General features: G+C 39.3%; 1 protein-coding gene across 5 annotated transcripts in view; it reads right to left on the bottom strand.

Annotated features, from left to right (window-relative positions):
- VWA3B (von Willebrand factor A domain containing 3B) overlaps positions 1 to 21,042 on the bottom strand; it is a 113,099-nt gene that overhangs the window by 655 nt on the left and 91,402 nt on the right. For 3 of the 5 annotated variants that reach the window (XM_073352884.1, XM_073352910.1, XM_073352895.2), the window contains 5 exons: positions 12,663 to 12,783; positions 7,436 to 7,560; positions 5,960 to 6,097; positions 5,311 to 5,408; positions 493 to 713 (listed from right to left, as the gene is read on the bottom strand). In XM_073352884.1, the coding sequence (XP_073208985.1) occupies positions 493 to 713; positions 5,311 to 5,408; positions 5,960 to 6,097; positions 7,436 to 7,560; positions 12,663 to 12,783 (703 nt within the window). Of the gene's footprint in view, positions 1 to 492; positions 714 to 5,310; positions 5,469 to 5,959; positions 6,098 to 7,435; positions 7,561 to 12,662; positions 12,784 to 21,042 lie in introns of those variants that run through there. The other 2 variants (XM_073352920.1, XM_073352930.1) reach the window with 2 other exon arrangements.

Below are 21,042 nucleotides of genomic sequence, written 5' to 3'. Positions count from 1 at the left end.
CAGTACTGCAGTATCATGCTACTTCAGTACCAGCCAGATGTAGACAAACTGGATGGAATTGACACAAGAGCAACAAAAGATGAGTACTGATTTATGAGGAAAGATTAGAAGAGCAACATACAAATAGCTTGACTTAATGATGACTGAGGAGTAAACATAATAAATATCGGGAGAGTCTAAGTAAATACCCAGGATGTAGAGAAATTTGCTTAAGACTGATACCAAGGGACATAACTAGTATAAATAGATAAAAATCAAGAAAACAATCTCATCCTGATGCTGAAATTAGCTAGTTTGTGGAATAGTCTCCCAATGAAAATGGTGGAACATTGCAACATTTGAAACTAGACTGGACAAACCTCCAGAAAATATACTGCAGGGACCTTTCTGTAGTGGCAGGGGAATGGACTAAATGACCCAACAGGTCAGATCCATCTCTAATCGTTATGATTTTATGACTTGAATCAAATCATTCGTTCCCCACTTCTTTACCTTCAGTTTCCTCTTTGTCACTAGGCAGTGAATTCTTTTCTTTGTTTTTTACTTCCTTCCTGGAGGTAAATAAAAGATCATCAGAGTCTGAAGTCTTCTCCCTGCTCTCTACTTTCCCTTTTTTTTTCTTTTTTCCCCCATCTTCTTTCAATTTTTTCCCCTTTTCTTCTTCTTCTTCTGGAGATGAGTTCTGGATGGATTTCTCAGCCTGTACATTTGGGCTAGAAATCAGAAGAGAAGAGTTACTGATATACATCTGTGTGTGTAAATGTGGTATATTATGCTATTTCAAAACATTCATCTTTATTTTATTATTTTAACACTTTGTATGTCATCTTTCCCCACCTCCTACCTGTCACAGTGTTGATAAGAAAAAGACTCATTGTGCTGGCAGTAGTCTTGTGAAGTGGCCAGAGTTCAAATGTTTTCTGACTCAACCTAACTTATCAGAAGTAACAAAAGAACTAATAAAGGCCAGCCCACACCAGAGCCATGGAAGCTTCCTATAGATTTTGCAACTATGCAGTACAGTAGCTGTCACATGCCTATCATATGAGAGTATTCTTCCAAGAAAGATCCTCTGGTCTCTGAGAATCTCAATTCTAAAAAATTTCCACCAGGAATTCACATCATGCTGTAGATACTCTCTTTACAACCTATCAAAGAGGCTCCTAAAGTTGGCCAACGCAATCAAGCAATATAAAGGAAAAAACTCCTTTAACTAAACTCAGTGCTCCCGGCGCTTTAGTTTGATATGGATAATTACACTTTGGGTAGGATTGTCTTATCACAATTATTTTATTATGTATTTCCATTGTGATAGTGCCTAAGGAGTTCAAACAGGAATCGGATACTAGTGTTCAGATACTACAAGGATGAGGGTCAGATAAGTACCTGAATAGATTATACATTGATGAGGGCCTCAGTGTACTATATGCTGTACAAGCAAACAACACAAAGACAGTCCCTGCCCCAGCCAGACAGCCCAAAATCTAAGATTTAGACAAAATGATACAATACAATACTTGAATGGCCATTGAACACATGCACTGCATTGTCCACCTTGATGCCAGGGGCTATAATAGAAACGTTGACACAATCTTTATTCAAGCAGTGAAAATGGCACAGCCAGAATTAGTACTGATTAATGTGCAGCTAATGAAACACAACTGTCTAATGATTTTTAATGCTCAGTTTTTCATAAAAGAGGAAAACACTCATTGGATACTGTGTGCTAGACTACAAAAAGCGATGAACATAAAGTAATGTCATGGACAGTGCTGAATCTTTATGATTCAATCATTGAATTAAGTTAGTCAATGCCTGGTAGAGGACAGGATGCATATCTACATGATATAAAAGTAAAGTGTTAAATAAGATGGGAGAAATTGTTACACTTCCATGAAAACATTATTCCAATTACAAATATCTTAATGGAAAACAATAAAATACTGTAGCTGAGAGTGTTACTCGCAAAAGGGGAAAATTCTGCACTAATAACTGTGTTCGTCTGAGGCCACCGTCTCCCATCCTAGAAAACACAATTCTATGAGATGTAAAGCTCCAGCTATCAAAGAGGCAGTGTTGCCTAGTGGATAGAGCACTAGGGACTAGGGCTCAGAAAACCTGGGTTCAATGCCCTATTCTGCTATTCATCTGCTGGGTGACCTGGACAAGTCTCCTCACTGCTATATGCCTCATTTTCCACATCTGTAAAATGGGGATTATGATACTGCTCTCTTTTGTAAATCACTTTGAGATCTACTGATGAAAAGCGCTGTATTAAGAGCTAGGTATTACATTACCAAGAAAAAGGAGGAAAAAACTCAACCACAAGAGACAGATCTAGCCAGGCTCCAACCTGTTCATAAAACAGACTAAAAATGCAGCAGAATTATGAATATGTATATAAAAATGTAGATTATTTAGGAGGGATGGACAGATGAGTAGCATGAAAGAAGAGGAAAGACAACAACAAATATTATTGCCAGCACATAATTTTCCCTTCTCTTCCCATCCTCATCTAAAAAGCAAAATTCAATACAGCAAAGCAAACAGGAGTGGTGAGTAGCAAAAATATGGAGGTGCTTAGGAATGGTTGTGGCTGGCTGGCTTGATGACTGAGACCAGCCAACTCAGAGTGAATGACTGAGTGGATGTGAAGGAGAGAAAGATGGAATTAATGATGTTTATGGGGAAAGACAAAACAGAATTCCATAAGAATCTTGAGTGGAATCCGTGATCTTCTTTATTTTATCCATGACAAACAACCAGCCTTAAGGGAGGCTGTCATAAATATAAAGGGAAGGGTAAACCCCTTTAAAATGCCTCCTGGCCAGAGGAAAACTCCTCTCACCTGTAAAGGGTTAAGAAGCTAAAGGTAACCTCGCTGGCACCTGACCAAAATGACCAATGAGGAGACAAGATACTTTCAAAAGCTGGGAGGAGGGAGAAAACAAAGGGTCTCTGTCTGTATATATGTTGCTTTTGTCGGGGATAGAACAGGAATGGAGTCTTAGAACTTTTAGTAAGTAATCTAGCTAGGTATGTGTTAGATTATGATTTCTTTAAATGGCTGAGAAAAGAATTGTGCTGAATAGAATAACTATTTCTGTCTGTGTATCTTTTTTGTAACTTAAGGTTTTGCCTAGAGGGATTCTCTATGTTTTGAATCTAATTACCCTGTAAGATATCTACCATCCTGATTTTACAGAGGGGATTTCTTTACTTCTATTTACTCCTATTTCTATTAAAAGTCTTCTTGTAAGAAAACTGAATGCTTTTTCATTGTTCTCAGATCCAAGGGTTTGGGTCTGTGGTCACCTATGCAAATTGGTGAGGCTTTTTATCCAACATTTCCCAGGAAAGGGAGGGGGGTGCAAGTGTTGGGAGGATTGTTCATTGTTCTTAAGATCCAAGGGTCTGGGTCTGTAGTCACCTAGGCAAATTGGTGAGGCTTTTTATCAAACCTTGTCCAGGAAGTGGGGGGCAAGGTTTTGGGAAGTATTTGGGGGGAAAGACGTTTCCAAACAGCTCTTCCCCAGTAACCAGTATTTGTTTGGTGGTGGTAGCAGCCAATCCAAGGACAAAAGGGTGGAATATTTTGTACCTTGGGGAAGTTTTGACCTAAGCTGGTAAAGATAAGCTTAGGAGGTTTTCATGCAGGTCCCCACATCTGTACCCTAGCGTTCAGAGTGGGGGAGGAACCTTGACACAGGCAGTGTGGCTTAGTAGTTAGGACACTGGACTGGAACTCAGAAGACCTAGATTCTATTCTTGGCTCTGTCATTGGCCAGCTGGATGACTTTTAGAAAGTCACTTCACCTTTCTGTGCCAGTTTCCCCATCTGTAAATGGGGATAATTATATTAACCTCTTCTGTAAAGTGCTTTGACATCTATGAATGAAAAATGCTATACAAGAGTTAAGTGTTATTGATTACTATAACCATTGACTGTGGCCAATGGGAGCTGCAGGGGCAGCGCCTGTGGGCGGAACAGCAGGAATATGTCGCTTCTTGTGGGGAGCCACCAAGGTGAGCACCGCTCAGATTCGGCACCACGAAATGCCGGTTTCTAGAGTTTTCCGGTTTATACAGTGCTGGAAAACACAGCTTTTACTGTACCATGTTCTTTATCAGCAACGTCACCGTGGCTTTGACCAGAGAGGAGATAAAGATGGAATCTTTGGGTTCCAGAACCCTATATAATATGAGGGATTGCTAAGTGAGTCTTTTCTTTGGGTGTTTCCCACTCCACCCTAAATAACTTCTTCAAAGGAGGAACGAAGGGGGATGACAAATTCTGTTCTGATTTTGGGTGGGAAGTATTAACGCTTTGATTTATCTGGTTTCTCCTCTTTCTCTGGCTGGATTTTGTTGGGGGTCACCACTTTCCCCCAAACATATCTGAAACCATAAAAAAGAATGAATCTCTCCTGCTTCATTGATCAGGTTTATTATATTCCATAGGGATTTCATGTTCCCTCTTCTTTGGAGAGGGGAGAGTAGGAGCCACTGCCTCAACGCTTAAAGCCCAGAACAGGGTTTCTACCACACAACACACAGCCTGCTAATGAACTCTGAAATCTATCACTTCTCAGGGATACTTCAAATGGGTTCATGGCTCAGGCTGTGTAAAGGCCAAACAGAAACCCAAATTTACCTAAAAGAAAAGGAGGACTTGTGGCACCTTAGAGACTAACCAATTTATCTGAGCATAAGCTTTCGTGAGCTACAGCTCACTTCATCGGATTTACCTGGAAACCAATATAAGTTCATGTTCTTTTCAAACCAGCAAACATCAGTCGAGGTCTACATAAGTTCACCCTCTCCAAGCCATTCCCCAGACTTAAGTCCAATAAGACACTGAGTACTCTAAATACATTTCATAATTTGAAGCACAAGTTTATATCACAAAACACATCTTAAAATAAAAATCAGCCCCATCACTAGCACTATCTCCAATCCATCTTCCAGCATTTCCTTACTTAGAACTTCCTGTTAAAAAGAACCAAACTAGCACCTCCCACCAGTCCTTCCAAGACTGATACAGTGCAGCTCCATGCCAGTGAACAAAAGCATGAAGTAGACAGTTAACAACTTTCACATCCAAACACTTAGTGGCTCAGACACACTTGGTGATGTGTGCAGGACCACCCGACCTGGATGAACCCTGATCTAGTTTTAAAAGCTACTTGTAATTGTACTAGATATGGAAAATCTAAAGCAATAGTGAATACAAAATATGCTTCTCTGTCCCCCTATATTTTAGAATGCATATAACCAAAAGTTTACATATATCAGCTCAAGCATACTCACAGCAGGCAATCCACCATATGGGCCATTCTTATATAACGGCAGGAACAGGCATACTTTGTTTGGCTGATTTTAATAAGCCCACTTCGTATACAGTGTTTCTGCAATAACACAATCAAATTCAGCTTAGATCAGTAACTTCTAAACCTCAGAAGCAGCAGCTAAGAATAAAGGAACACATAAAGAAAACAGACATTTTGGTGCAACCATAAGCAGCATCTGAAAAACCAAGATGACAATTTCCTAATGGTAAGTACAATTTCTTTATAATACACAATGAGAAAAAAGATAAAATTACCATAATAATCTCCAACAAACAAAGGTAACAAAACACACTAAAAATAGTTTTATTTTATCCCATCAAAAACAATCCTTATTCTCCACATTTGCAGTAAGGAGCCTGTGAAAGCCAATAAATAGATTATGGAGAATAGAGTAATGTTTGATTTAAGGATAAATTATTCTACACTCTTCATCAGTTTGTCCATTATGTTGGCCCATTACCTGGCTCTAAAATTAGATTTGATTTTGGTCAGCTGGGAGGGTGAATGGAACAATGTGCTCTTTAGGCAGGCCAGTTATTTCTGCCTCATCAAAAACAGAATTATAATAATGCTATGGCAAACTTCATATCCTTTCACAGGATACTTACTTTCCTATTGTTGTACTTCAAAACTGTGTAGAGTTTATCATCTGCTTCAACTCTTTTTGGTGTTGCTATGACAACAGCAGGCATATAATAATCATTTCCTGTGTGTCCCCCAGTTCTGGCGAATACATAGTCTCCTACCTGTGTACCAGAAAAGAGTTAGGTTGCAAGAGCTTCATAGCACACCAGTTTTAAATGATGGTTTTACTGTACAAAACAACATGCTAATCCATTCCAATGGCTTAAAATGGAACTCTAGAGGAAAATATAAAGGTACCAATCATGCCATGTGCTGACTACCCTCAATTCCCACTGGATTAGCACCTCACATCAGCATCCTATGGAAATGTCCTACAGAATTTCAGAGGGATCAAGTTAACAGGCTGCTAAAGAAATTATTCCAACCTTTTATTCCTTAGAATTTAATAGAGAATTATATTTTGTTTACATTTTTGAAACACCATATGGAATTCTATAACAGGGACATAATTTTAATTGAATTATATAAAATGATTTTTAAACCCTATAGAAAGATTATAATTTTCTAGGTTTCAGAGTAACAGCCGTGTTAGTCTGTATTCGCAAAAAGAAAAGGAGTACTTGTGGCACCTTAGAGACTAACCAATTTATTAGAGCATAAGCTTTCGTGAGCTGCATCTGAGGAAGTGAGCTGTAGCTCACGAAAGCTTATGCTCTAATAAATTGGTTAGTCTCTAAGGTGCCACAAGTACTCCTTTTCTTTTTATAATTTTCTATTAAATCTTACAGGACACTTCCAGAATTGGATTCTCCACACAGAAGACAGGGACATACTGTTAATATCAGCAGTATTTCCTTACATTATACAGGAAAGATTCAAGTCCCTGGTTTTAATTGTAACCAAGGCAAGGTAGACCATTGCTTTTTGTACCCATCATCCCTGTCTCTGCTAAAATAAGCCCGATTTGAAAGAAGAATTGTGATAATAGACAATTAGCTAGCTAACAAATACAGAAATGGAATATGATTTTTTTTTCATTATTGTTCTTTGGGGGTGGTAAAAGGTTTTTTTGTTGTTGTTGGATTAAGCACATACTATGAAAAATGAATGGCTAGAGCCTGCTGTATGTTATAGTGTGAGTAAAAGGTTCTGTTAGGTTCCAATGCTGTGAATGTAAATTAATTATGTGTATTGTTGAGAAACAGTAAGACCACTTATGCAGAGTGAACTGCCAAAAAATACTATTATAGAGGGAAAGAGCAAAGATTCTAAACTCTTATCACATATCATGTAATAACAAGTGACAACCACAAGAAATACTGGAAATAGCATAGAACCAAAGGAAATTTCACTATGAATGCAGAATCTTCTTTAACATTTACAAATTTATCCAAAATACAGAAATGACCAAACTATAACTTATCATCGTGCTCATATGTGAACGGCAGAACAAAGTTAGTGATGCACATATGCTGCCTTCAGAAGTAATAGTTTTTCACCTGCAGTGATGGACAAGGTATAGCACCCCCAACAGGTATAATGAACTTTATTGGTACAATCTGTGTCTCTCCATGGCTGAAGTCAACAAGAGCCTGGGATGAACTGATACTCTTTATCACAGTTCCTAAGATAAAAACATGAAAAATACAATATTAAAATTACATTTAGTATGTTTGCCAATATGCAAGAATGCTAAAAATCCTGTAGGCTGTAACATGTCCCCATATTTTCTGCAGTAGAATCTATAATATTTGCACTAGGCACTGACAGTGTACATTGTACCTTACAAGATACAACAAAAAGAAAGTCACTGCCCTCGAAGAATTTATAAAATAATTATGCAAAAAAGAAAAAAAAATCAGGAAAACGATCTGGAGGTCATGTAAGAAACACAATGCAACTATCAAAACCTGCTGACAGCCATTCAACACAAAAAGAAAAAGTGGAACCAGCTACAACAACTTCACAACCCACTGAACTTAAACTCCAGGATAAACCATGACACTCCAACATCATCAATATATCCAGAGTACCTTTTACCAGAGCTGAATTATCTCTACTCTCCAAGGAACTAAACTTCTGCCCCACCACAGAATCTGATACAATACTAACACATGGAGAACTTAAAGAATTCTTTCACTGACTCCACCACCCACAACCACCGCCTCCCCACCAAGTCATAAGAAAAAAGAATAATCTGACTGGACACCCCACAATAGACGAAATAACACACTTGACCATTACATTGATTGCTTTTGGGAAAAAAACGGACTCTGAAATCCACTACAGTCGCTCCACCACCAAGATGACAGCTATACAGTCCCTGAAATCCAACCACAAGATAGTGATCAAACCAGCAGACAGAGTGGTGTCACTGTAGTTCTCAGCTGTGATGACTACATCAACAAAACCAACCAACACCACTTACTATAAATAACTCAAAGAAGATCCCACACCTCAATTCACCTCGGAATTAAGGATATCATCAAATCTTTGCCCAAATAACTCCAAAAGAAACTCTACAACCTCATCCCCCACAACTCCTCTTCCCGCCACTTCAGGACCTTCTACATCCTTCCCAAAACATACAAACAAGTGAACCCGGGCAGACCCATCATATCAGGCCATAGCACTCTTATTGAAGGAATATCAGGACTCATAGAAACCATCCTCAAATGACTCACCCACAAAGTGCCAGCTTCCTCCAGGACACAACAACTTCCTCCAGAAACTCTGTAACATTAACCACCTCCCTCAGAACACCACCCTTGCCACCTTAGATGTCACCTCCCTATACACCAACATCCTTCACAATGATGGCACTGATGCCTGCCTCAAATATTTACAAGATAATGGACAACACTCAGATATCCATCCCAAACACACACATCCATCCCAAACTCATCTATTTCATCCTCCTCCGCCATAGCAATTTTACTTTCAGCAACAAACACTTTGTCCAAACCATTGGTACAGCCATGGGTATTAGGATAGTTCCCCAACATTCCAACATCTTCACAGGACACCTTGATGAAGAGTTTCTGGACAAATGCACCACTAAAGCAATGATCTATCTGATACACATCTATGATATTTTCATCTTCTGGACAGACGACCTAAACTTCCTCATAGATTTCCATCACAACTTCAACAACCACCACCCACCCATCAATCTCTCTCTAGAACACTCCCGTACCAGCATCAACTTCATGGACACCATGATCACCTTCAACAACAGAACCCTACAGACTACTATATACAAGAAACCCATGGATCGTCATACGTACCTTCACAGGTCCAATAACCACCCCAAATACACCAAAAGATCTGTTATCTACAGTCAGGCCCTCAAATATCACAGAATATGCGCCAAGGAAAACGTCTTGGATACACACTTAACACACTTAAAACCACCTTCAGCAAACAAGGACACTCCACCAGCTGCAATAAAAAAAAAACAACCTCTAACCACATACTCCTTGTTGACACTTACCACCCCACACTGGAATCCGTACAGGATATCATGCAACAGTTACAACCCGTACTCAATGAGGACCACATCCTTAAAGAAATCTTTCACAAACCCCCTCTTCTGGACTTCAAACAAACCCCCAATCTCACAAAACTCATCATCAGAAGAAAGCTCCCTACAGACTGGTGTTTGGAGGACAAGGGTCAGAGGCAGAAATAGAGAAGACAACATACACTGGGTGACCCACAGAAAGGAAAAGCTTAGAAGATGCATTTAAAAAACAACAACAACATTACTACTATTTTAAAACAATGCAAGTACAGAATAACTACTAAGAAAAGAAAGATTCTAAACTTAGTAGAAGCCATAAGAACCCTTTTACTTTGGACTCTGATTCAGCAAAATACTAAACTATAAGCCTAACATCAACGCCGTGAGAAGCACAAATGATTTCAATGGGACTACTCACATGCTTAAAGTTAGGTGCATGCTTAAATACCTTGCTGAATCGGAGCCTTGATGAATGTGCAAATAGTTCATTCCCATTACAAATAAAGTTTGCTTTTTTGTGTGGCTGGTTCAGAGATACTAAAATTATTATTAATTTTACTGAAAAGGTAAATATAATTATTTTTAGAGAAGCAGAATTGCCTAGTGATTAGAACAGGTGACTGGAAGTTAGAACTAAGTTCTACTCATAAAGGTGCTGACTTCCCATGTGACCTTGACAGCAACACTTAGGAAATAAACACAGAAAGGCTCATTTATAAAATGGTGATTATAATACCCACTTTGAGATCCTATAACTATTATAAATTATCTGCATGTGGGTAAAATGATGCAACAGTCTTCTCACTGGGTATAGTGTCTGTCATTTGGGGTCTGGCACATGATGCAAGAGACACTCATGCATTTATTATTTCATTTAATGAAAGGGTCAAATATTCAAAAGAGTGTGCAATGAGCAGCTAGGCAGGCAGTTACCCAAATTCTGTGCACAACAGCTGTGTGGTTCAAGCTATGGCAGGATTTTCTAAAAACACTTTTGCAAACACATCCATTGTAGTCATCACTGAAAATCTGGTCCAATATGTGAAAAGTAGCATACCAAATTCTAAAGAGATTCAGTACACTGTTATTACTGTACCATTATTACTGTACCAACTGCAATATCTATCTTACCTTTTGAATTATAGCATTCTGAGAAAAAAAGTAAATGAATATCTCAGTAAATTTATACTGTATAGTCTTATCCATGTTAGGGTAGGAAAAAATTCTCTCCCCCTTTTAGGCCATTATCTTTCACTCATTTGATGTTTTACTGAATTAGCATTTGGGTATAGGATAGAGAAACTTTCAACTATGTGACTAGACAAAGAATACACGGCAGCATCAGACCATTCTCAACACTGACTAACGTTACAAAGCTAGATAAATCGCAAAATGATTTTCTGATCCAACTGTAAAATTAAAGAATTCAGCCTGTGATTGTTAAATTGAAAACTTATCAGGCAATCAAAGTACAGAAAAAATAAGCCAAGCTAACAGACGCAATGAATTTTTCTCCATATTTTATCTGTACATGAAACAGTCCTAACAATAAGTGTCTTTGTGGGAATATCCTTAATTTGTTTTAGTTTTAATTGATTCAGTGTTCATGAATGTGAGGAACTAACAGCACTGGCTGACAAGCTAGATGTAGTGTAAAGAGGCACAGAGCAAGCGTCCCCAAAAGGTTTTGCCAATGCACTTCGATCCTCAACACCCCAGCTGTTCAGTTCTTGTGCCTCTCCTGAGAGCAGACTGCCAATGATGTCAAATTATCTGTGAGATGTTCTCTGATGTCAGAAACACCTTCAGCCCCCAACTAAAACCTCTCCAGCGCATCATCAAAGATCTACATCCTATCCTGAAAGATGATCCCTCACTCTCACAGATCTTGAGAGGAAGACCAGTCCTCACTTTCAGACAGCCCCATAACCTGGAGCAAATACTCACCAGCAACCACACACCAAAAATGCTAACCCAGGAACCTATCCTTGCAACAAAGCCCGATGCCAACTCTGTCCACACATCTATTCAAGTGACACCATCATAGGACCTAATCACATCAGCCACACCATCAGGGATTCGTTCACCTGCAAATCTACCAATGTGATATATGCCATCATGTGCCAGCAATGCCCCTCTGCCATGTACATTGACCAAACCGGCCAGTCTCTACGCAAAAGAATAAATGGACACAAATCTGACATCAGGAATCATAACATTCAAAAACCAGTAGGAGAATACTTCAACCTCTCTGGTCACTTAAAGGTGGCAATTTTGCAACAGAAAAGCTTCAAAAACAGACTCCAACAAGAAACTGCTGAACTGGAATTAATTTGCAAACTAGATACCATTAACTTGGGCTTAAATAGAGACTGGGAGTGGCTGGGTCATAACACAAATTGAATTTATTTCCCCATATTAAGTATCCTCACACCTTCTTGTCAACTGTCTGAAATGGACCATCTTGATTATCACTACAAAAGTTTTTTTTCTTCCTGCTGATAATAGCTCATCTTAATTAATTAGCCTCAGAGTTGGTATGGCAACTTCCACCTTTTCATGTTCTCTATATGTATATATATATCTTCTTACTATATGTTCTGTTCTATGCATCTGATGAAGTGGGCTGTAGCCCACAAAAGCTTATGCTCAAATATATGTGTTAGTCTCTACGGTGCCACAAGTACTCCTGTTCTTTTTGTCCTAGAATACTTTGTTAATCATACAAAAAAGGCATGTGGATTAGTTGGATTTTTTTCCCCTATACCATATAATTGGACACAAATTCATACTACAAATATTCTGACTTTGAACTCAACAAAACAACAGAAACATCTAGTGAATATGCTGAATATAGCGAATGGCTCAGCCTTTGCTAAATCCTAAATAGAAATAAGCCAACCTAGAAAGAAAAAGGAATAGATTGACACTGTCTTCCAATTAAAAAAATACACCATTTTATTCCAAAACATTTCCCACCACTTTCTTCTTAAATAAACAGACCTATCAGTAGGATGCCTGCAGAGTTTTCTGTACCTTACTAGAAGCATTATGGTGAGAAAAGATGAAAAATCCAACAATATATACAGTAAAACAAATTAAAACTAAACCAGGTGAAAAAGATTAGGTAAATTTTACTCTTTATTCAGTAATCTTTCTAAAGATTTAAAAAAACATTTGAAATACACACAAAAACAATTTACCTGGAAAATAAAACCCTGTGATGTCAGATCTTGCAATCACCTTTTGGCCTTTGAGAGTCTCAAATACTTTTCCTTTCTGTCTTTTCTTAGACTGTGCCTTTACATTCTCTTCTGTAAGTTTCTGTAATTGGGAAGATAATAATAACCCAATCAGCATAGGTCTATTGTTTTGAATGAATTAAGCATTCATGTAATTTCATGCTATGGAATAGATGTACAGTATTAATACTGTTGCTAATCAACAATAAACTGGATGATTGTAACTACTGGGAGGCTTCAGTGAATATGGTGAACTATATGATAGACAGAGCTGGCAACAATGCCCATCATTAAGCCTAACTAGCACTTTGTATTGTAAGATTCTGTTTTCGGCTGCTCACAGTACTGTTTATCTTTAATTATCCAGCTGAAACTTTCCATGCTGCTTGTCTGCCTCCAGATGAAGTATTTTGGAAAATCTCAACAAAAAACAGTTCATTTATTTCCAAGAATAAAGTTAGGGAAAAATGACGGTTACTCCCCTGTAACTGAGGTTCTTTGAGATGGGCCTTTTACCTGGGGTTTTTAGAACCCAAAACAGTGGTAATTTAGCTGTTTTATTTTAGGAGGTGTTAGGAACAAATTAATGGGAATACAGCAATTTTTGTTTGATAAATGATTAATACAAATAAGCGTGCTTTTATTTAAAACTATAATTTATTAGATATTAAGTATGTATAGGTTTAAGATATTTTAGATATAGTTACTTAGTTTAAGATGATTTTGAGTAATTGCTAGCTGGATTTTTAGGGGCTTTTGTTTGTTTAGCCAATGGGGAGTTTAGATGATAGGTGTTTTTTTAAGAAAAGGTTTTGTGGACTGCTTTGAGATATTTATTTTTATTTAATTTTTATAGTTAATTTTAATAAAATATATAATTTATAGTGATTTAGTGGGTCAATATAATAATTTTATTGGGTTATTTTTATAAATTATTATTTTAAAATATTTTCAGTATTTTTAGTTATAATACATTCGGGATGTTTAAAATTAAGATTTTTTATATATATTTTTTATTTTAATAAACTGCAAATATGCAGCTATTTGACCTTGTTTTAAAAAGGCTGAAGTTTATTTCTAGCTATGTGATGTTTGGTTTTTATCTAGCAATGGCTGCACATACAAAATGACTGGCTTCAGTACTGTCAAGTTCTGGGGTAGATGCAGAAATGTCAAATTCAGGGGCAACGCTCCCCTTCTTGCAGACTGTATATTTTTAATATTAAGATCTGCAGACACACATACAGAACAAGTTCAGTGGATTACTTGCCAGCCATCCCAAGGCTGTGCTCTGGGTTAACAGACCAACCAATTTTCTTGCCACTCTACCCAGCTCAGGGGTGAAGGGCCTAACCTCTACCCATTCTTCTCCTCCTTGGTTACCTTCTTGGGGATCACTCTTACCGTGGGGGCTATGGGCACCTGCAGCTCTTCTAGTGTTTCAAGCAAGGGACCATACGGGGACTGCCCAGAAGAGTCCAAGGGAAAAGGAAGCTCACAGGTACCATCCTTCTCATCCTCATAATGAGGAGGATACAAGCAGAGATCCACCTCTGACTCACCCCTCCTTCTTAGGCGATGACTCCCACGAATCACAATCACTATTCCTTTCTGTTCTCTCAACATGGCTCTGAGAGCACAACTTTGTCTCTTACTTTCCCCATGATCTGCCTGGGTCTTATCCTGGGAATCCTTTAGTAAGGCTCAAACAGCAGATTCACTCCCAATTTTTTGTTGTTTTAATCCAGATGCTTTCTGCTCCAGCCTGTTACCCTCTCGCTCACTGCTTCTGCAGTGCCACTATCTGAGCTGCCCTCAGGCTGGATATTTCTTTGTCTTTCTTAATTTTATTTTTTTAACTTTTTATTTCTGCCTTTAATTGCTTTATCACTTCCATCTGCTTACAGAACCGCAAGAACACTCCAGGACTGGTAGAGCTCCCAGGCTTCCAAAAAAAACATTATCATGCTCCTGCATGAAATCTGCCAAGCTGTTATCCAAATCCATTTCCAGCTTTTATTTCTTTCCAGATGTTCCCTGTCTTTCTGACATATCCTTTTACACAACCAGACATTTCAGCCTGAACCCTAAATCAATAACAGAATGTGACCATAAATCAACTCACAGGCTGCGACCCTGTTCCACTGCCCCCCACCCCCGTTGTAAAACAAACAAACCAACCACTTGTATTAATCATTCCCTTCCTCTACCACTCCTGGCAATGGCTCACCAAATCTGTACCCGGGGTTTTCAGAACCCAAAACAGTGGTAACTTAACTGTTTTACTTTAGGCAGTGTTAGGAATAAATTAAAGGGAACACAGAAATTTCTGTCTGATAAATTTCTGTCTGATAAATGCAGCTGCAATTGAATTCAATGGGAGCTGTGCTTTGAATATATAAACATCTATAAAATGCAAAGTACTCTGAAAAATTAAAGACCTTTGGCATCTCAAATTTGGCTCCCAAAATTAGTGGACACTTAAAAATTTTGTTCTCAATCAATTTGTGCCTCAATTCCCTATTTGTAAAATGAGGCTAATACCATCATCTTATGTCACAGGGATTGTGAATATGCTTGTGAAGCACTAATAGGCTATGATGAGCAGCACCATAAAAAGCTCATAGGGAATGAAATTATTCTGGATGCAGTGCAGGGTTTGAATGGTGTACTGTAAATAAGGTCTCGGGCCCTACACTGAATGAGGAGGATAAAAAGAATTATTGATCAAACTCTCGCTAAGATGGCATTTCCTGAATTCTGAGTTCTCAATTTTACAATATTAATCTTCTTTTGAGATTAGGGTTTTTATGCAATTATAGATCATTTTGTGAGGTTTAGGAGTCACCCCCTTTAAGGCAGCTGTTTCCTGGAGAGAAGATGGGGAGTTAGTTTCTCAGTTTCCTCACACCAAGGTCTCTCTCCCCCAAGACAGACAGATTTGGGGGAAAGATGTTATGAGGAATGGTATCTATGAAAAAACATGGGGATCTCTGGTCCTTGTTCTTCAGGACTTTGGGAGTGTCAATGCTTGATCCAGTCACCCCAAAACCTCACCATCTGCCTGGAGCAGTTCTCCCTTTCCCGCAGGCTCAGCAATCGGTCTGTTTGCTCCTGCATATCCCCACTACTGCCATGAGGGATCACTAGTGTTCTTCTATCTGCTAGCATTCAAATCAAACATTCAGTTTTTTGTCTCCTGAAGAAGTTATGAAAACAATATTCACAGGCAACAGAAAAAAAAACAGTTCTCTCGGATACTGGAAATCATGTAATCCAAATCAATTATTTTACAGGTAAATTTTAATAATTGGCAATAAAAATTCATCTACATTTACTACACTAGGGAAGTCTCTCTTGAATTGCACTGTATACTTCTCTCCATACTTCTAAAGCTAATGCATCTGAACACTAATCATGAGGAAGTGAGAGATTATAAAATATAAATCAAAATCTCTCCTGCCTAATAATTCTTAAAGCACTTATTCATCAGCACATCTGGCAAATAATAATATGCAAGTTCCCTTTTCCAAAGTCACAAAAATATACTGTTTGAAATCAGCATGCTTCTATGTAGGTTCCCACAGATTTACACTGTTTTTATACACTGTATTTATGCACAGAAATATAATCCACACATTCCTACAAAATACTGCTGAGAAGGGAGACCATTAGCTTCCTCCTTCATCGCATGACCTGATTAGTTTCCGCCCCTCCCCTTATAGCAGTACATTTGGCATTAATGCCAACAGTGCCCTGGAAAACAGTGGTGGTGCAGAAGACAGGCATGATTTTTTGTTGAATTGCTCACTGAGGGTTTTCCTGTAATTGTTATTAACACTTCCCCACTCAATTCTTTCCTGTAAAGTAATGCTGAAAAAAAACCAAACAGGCACACTTTTCATTAAAAGCCTGCTTTCTAATTTTACCCTGTTACTAGAGAGCAGTCAGAAACACAATACAAAATGAGCTTTATAAACATTTTTATTTTTCAGATATAGTCTATCACAAAAGAACTTACCTTAATTGTCTGCCTGCAAAATACGATAACAAAGGCTAGTTTAGAAGACAGAGGAGAGGGGTTATCACTCCCAATTTTTCACACTTTCTATCTGGTCACCTTACTTACAACACTCCTGCTAATACATCCCAGAATGATGTTCACTTTTTTTTTTTTTTTCACCAGTAGTACATTGTTGATTATTTAAAGTTGTGATCCACTATAATCCCTGGATCATTTTCTGTAGTACTCCTTCCTAAGAGGTCACTTCTCATTTTGTATTTGTGCAATTGATTATTCCTTCCTAAGTATAATACTTGGATTTGTCCTTATTGAATTTCATCCTATTTATTTTACACTGTTTCTCAAGATCATTTTGAGTTCTAATCCAGTCCTCTAAAGCGCTTCCAACACCTCCCAGACTTTATAAGTGTACCCCCTATGCCATTATCCAAATCATTTATGAAGACATTGAACAGAACTGGACCCAGGACAGATCCCTGCGGGCAGGGCCGTTCTTAGGATTTATGGGGCCCTATGCAGCATTATTAAACTGGTGCCCCTATGCCTGATGGCTGCCTGGGCTCGCAGGTGTATTTTAGATAAAGGTGGTCTTTTGAAGGATTTATTTAAAAAACTATATGTCTGAAGATCCAAGCATTTAAGGCTAAAGATGAATACTCATACTGTGCATCTAAAAATCTATGCATGGACTTTTTAGAGATGTGATTTTATAATCTTCAGCAACACACTAATGAAATATTTTTAAAGCAAATTTTAAACTAAGGACCTGTTGACTAACATGTTCTGAGTAAATATTACAGTAATGCACAACTATTTTCGTCAGAAAATTCAGGAACTGTCAGTATATACCTGGGAGTTGGTAAAAGCCTGTTAAATGGTTTCATTACCACTTGAATGGCTCTTTACCAGTTTCAGTGTTGTGCTAATAGGTCTGGCAGGCTGGAAGGCTTTTTCACTTTTAAATACTAAGTTTCAGAGTAACAGCCGTGTTAGTCTGTATTCGCAAAAAGAAAAGGAGTACTTGTGGCACCTTAGAGACTAACCAATTTATTTGAGCATGAGCTTTCTTGAGCTACAGCTTCACACCTTCTTGTCAACTCTCTGAAATGGACCATCTTGATTATCACTACAAAAGTTTTTTTTCTTCCTGCTGATAATAGCTCATCTTAATTAATTAGCCTCAGAGTTAGTATGGCAACTTCCACCTTTTCATGTTCTCTATATGTATATATATCTTCTTACTATATGTTCTGTTCTATGCATCCGATGAAGTGAGCTGTAGCTCACGAAAGCTCATGCTCAAATAAATTGGTTAGTCTCTAAGGTGCCACAAGTCCTCCTTTTCTTTTTAAAAACTAGATCCCCTCTGGAGGAAGACTCACCAGGCTGCGGCAGCCAGCTGTGGTGGGAGCCTGCAGGAAGGGTCAGAACAGGGAGAGGAAGAGGCGGGAGGGTGGACACTAAGACCCACGGGTGCCCCAAATTTTCAGGTTACCTACGCAGCCGCCTATGCTGCATATGCCTAAGTACAGCCCTGCCTGTAGGACCCCACTTGATATGCCCTGTATCATCTAAGCTATATTTCCCTACTTTGTTTATAAGAAGATCATGTGAGATAGTATCAAAAGCCAAGATATATCACATCTACTGCTTTCCCCCATCCACAAGGCTTGTTACCTTGTTATTACAGAGCAATATTTGGTTGGTTTGACATGATTTGTTCTTGACAAATCCATGTTACTTATCACCTTATTATCATCTAGGTGCTTACAAATCGATTGTTTGATTATTTGCTCCGCTATCTTTCCAGATACTGAAATTAAGACGACGGACTATAATTCCCTGGGTTGTCCTTATTCCCCTTTTTACAGTTCGGTACTATATCTGCCTTTTTCCTCTAGGATCTCACCTGTCCTCAAAGAGCTCTCAGAGAGGTGATTGTCAATGGCTCAGTGATCTCTTCAGCTAGTTCCTTAAGTATTCTAGGATGTATTTCGTCAGATCCTGCCAACTTGAAGACATCTAACTCATCTAAGTAATTCTTAACTTGTTCTTTCCCTATTTCAGCCTCAGATCCTACCCCATTTACACTGATGTTCACTATGTTAGTCATCCAATCACTGCTAATGTTTTTGGTGAAAAATTAAATAAGGCATTTAATACTTTGGCCACTGTTGCAATTTCTGTTAGTGTCTTTAGCTCCCCATTGAGTAATGAGCCTACCCTGTCCTTGGTCTTCCTCTTGCTTCTAAGGTATTTGCAAAATGTTTTCTTATTACCCTTTATATCTCTTGTTAGTTTGATCCTGTTTTGTGCCTTGGCTTTTCTAATTTTGTCTCTACAATGCTTGTGTTGTTTTTTCATATTCATTCTTGCCTGCATAACATTAGATGAGATCAAGATTTTTACCACTAAGTAAAATATGTTTGCTGTATTGATGAGCTAGCACCTGTGCTAACACTTTGTTTTCCATAAAAAGAAAAGGAATACTTGTGGCACCCTAGAGACTAACCAATTTATTTGAGCATAAGCTTTTGTGAGCTACAGCTCCCTTCATCGGATGCATTCCGATCAAGTGAGCTGTAGCTCACGAAAGCTTATGCTCAAATAAATTGGTTAGTCTCTAAGGTGCCCACAAGTCCTCCTTTTCTTTTTGCAGATACAGACTAACACGGCTGCTACTCTGAAACCTTTGTTTTCCATGTGTCATGTGTTAGTGCCACCTTCTAGATACTCACCAACATGCTGGACCCATGTGCTTTACACTTCTTGAGTTTGAGGAGACTAACAGGGCACTGTCTCTCGGTTTCCAGGCACACACTGAGGGTGCATATTCTCTGTCTAGCAGCCCCTTGCGAGAGCTGAGACCCTGCTGTCCAACTGCCTGGGCCCTGAGACTTGTGTTGGCTCCTCCAAGCTCCCCAGTAGCTTAAATACAACCTTTTCCCAGAGCTTCAACCTAGTGGGCTCTCTGCTTCACAGTTTCCCTCTCCAGGGACATGCAATAGTTGAAGTACATAATAGACTTTGCAGAAAGTTCCAAAAACCAATCAGTCTTTACTTTAGACATCACTAGAAATAAACAGATCTAGACAAAATGATAAAACACATTGTAGAAGGTCATGTCCATCCCTCCCCATCAGGGCCGGAGGGAGGCTGTGCCCCCTTGCTGTTGCGTCTCTGCAAAGACTGGCTAAAAGGAGAATTAACAGCCTCAGAGGCCCTAACCCTCTAGGCAGGGCCTAACACCAACCAGTCTAGGGGCTCAGGCCCTCAGGGAGGCGGAGCACCAAAAAATCTTTCGCCTGATGTCCTAACTCAGGCAGACAGCCGACAACGCAGGCCTCTTGGCCTAAGGTGAGGAGTCTGCCACCCCAGTGGTGCAGTTGGCAGCAGGGAGTAGGGAGAACCAGGTGCACCCTACTCCATTGGGTCTCAGCCCAAGGCCCTAACAGTGGCAGAGGGCTCCATCACTGGGTTGGCAGGGATCCCACCGCAACACATCGACCAGTATTCTGGCCACAGCACTGGGCTAGTTCCTATGATCCCCTCATTGGATACCTTCATTTCGTGGGTGTCCTGTGTCTCCCCGGGGTACCCAGTTAGCAGCAGTCCCAGCAGCTCTTTGGTGTCCTTGGCAGCTCTGGCAGTCCCTTCAGGTCCTCAGTGCTGCAGAGGTCTCCCGCGGGTAGGAGGCATCTATCTCCTTCACCAGCTCCAGCCAAATTGAGCCGCAGGAGTTGCCTGTTATACTTCCTGTCCTGCCCCTCTGCTTCCAATGGGGCAGTGTGGCTGGCCAGGCTCCCTGCACTGGGAGGGGTGTTAGTTCCTCCCTGTCAGGCCTGGAGGGAGGCCACGCCCCCTCACTAAATACCTATATGCCATTCTCTGTCTGCTTTTTCACCACTCAAGTCTTCTTCAGGATTTGGGTCAGTGTCCTTTCAAGATTCCAAGTCTCCTCTTCTGCACCCCTCTCCTCATGGCTTCTCCTCTGGAACATGGAGTCTGCTCTTTATCTCCTCCAGAAAGTATGTCTCTTTGTTCCTCTCTCCTGCTCCCAAGTTTCCTTTGCCTCTCTGAGTCCCTCTAAGTTTTTAAATGCTAGTTTTTATATGGTTTCTTCCTCCTGCTTCTGGAAAAATTCCATTCTCTCAAACCTCAGCACCTTCCCGCTCCCACCCACCCACACACAGAGAAGTTGGGAAAAACTTTTTTTTAATCTAGGATGCAGTTACTTGTGTGTTTTAAATTTATTCAGGGGCCAATACTCTTTAACAATTAACCTATTCAGAGACAGCCATGAAAGGGCCATTTCCC

The sequence above is a fragment of the Lepidochelys kempii genome, chromosome 1 (genome assembly GCF_965140285.1).
Source record: "Lepidochelys kempii isolate rLepKem1 chromosome 1, rLepKem1.hap1, whole genome shotgun sequence".
In the NCBI taxonomy this organism is placed as follows: domain Eukaryota; kingdom Metazoa; phylum Chordata; order Testudines; family Cheloniidae; genus Lepidochelys; species Lepidochelys kempii.
The sequence above is the reverse complement of the archived record's forward strand: the minus strand, read 5'-3'. Positions and strand labels throughout refer to the sequence as shown.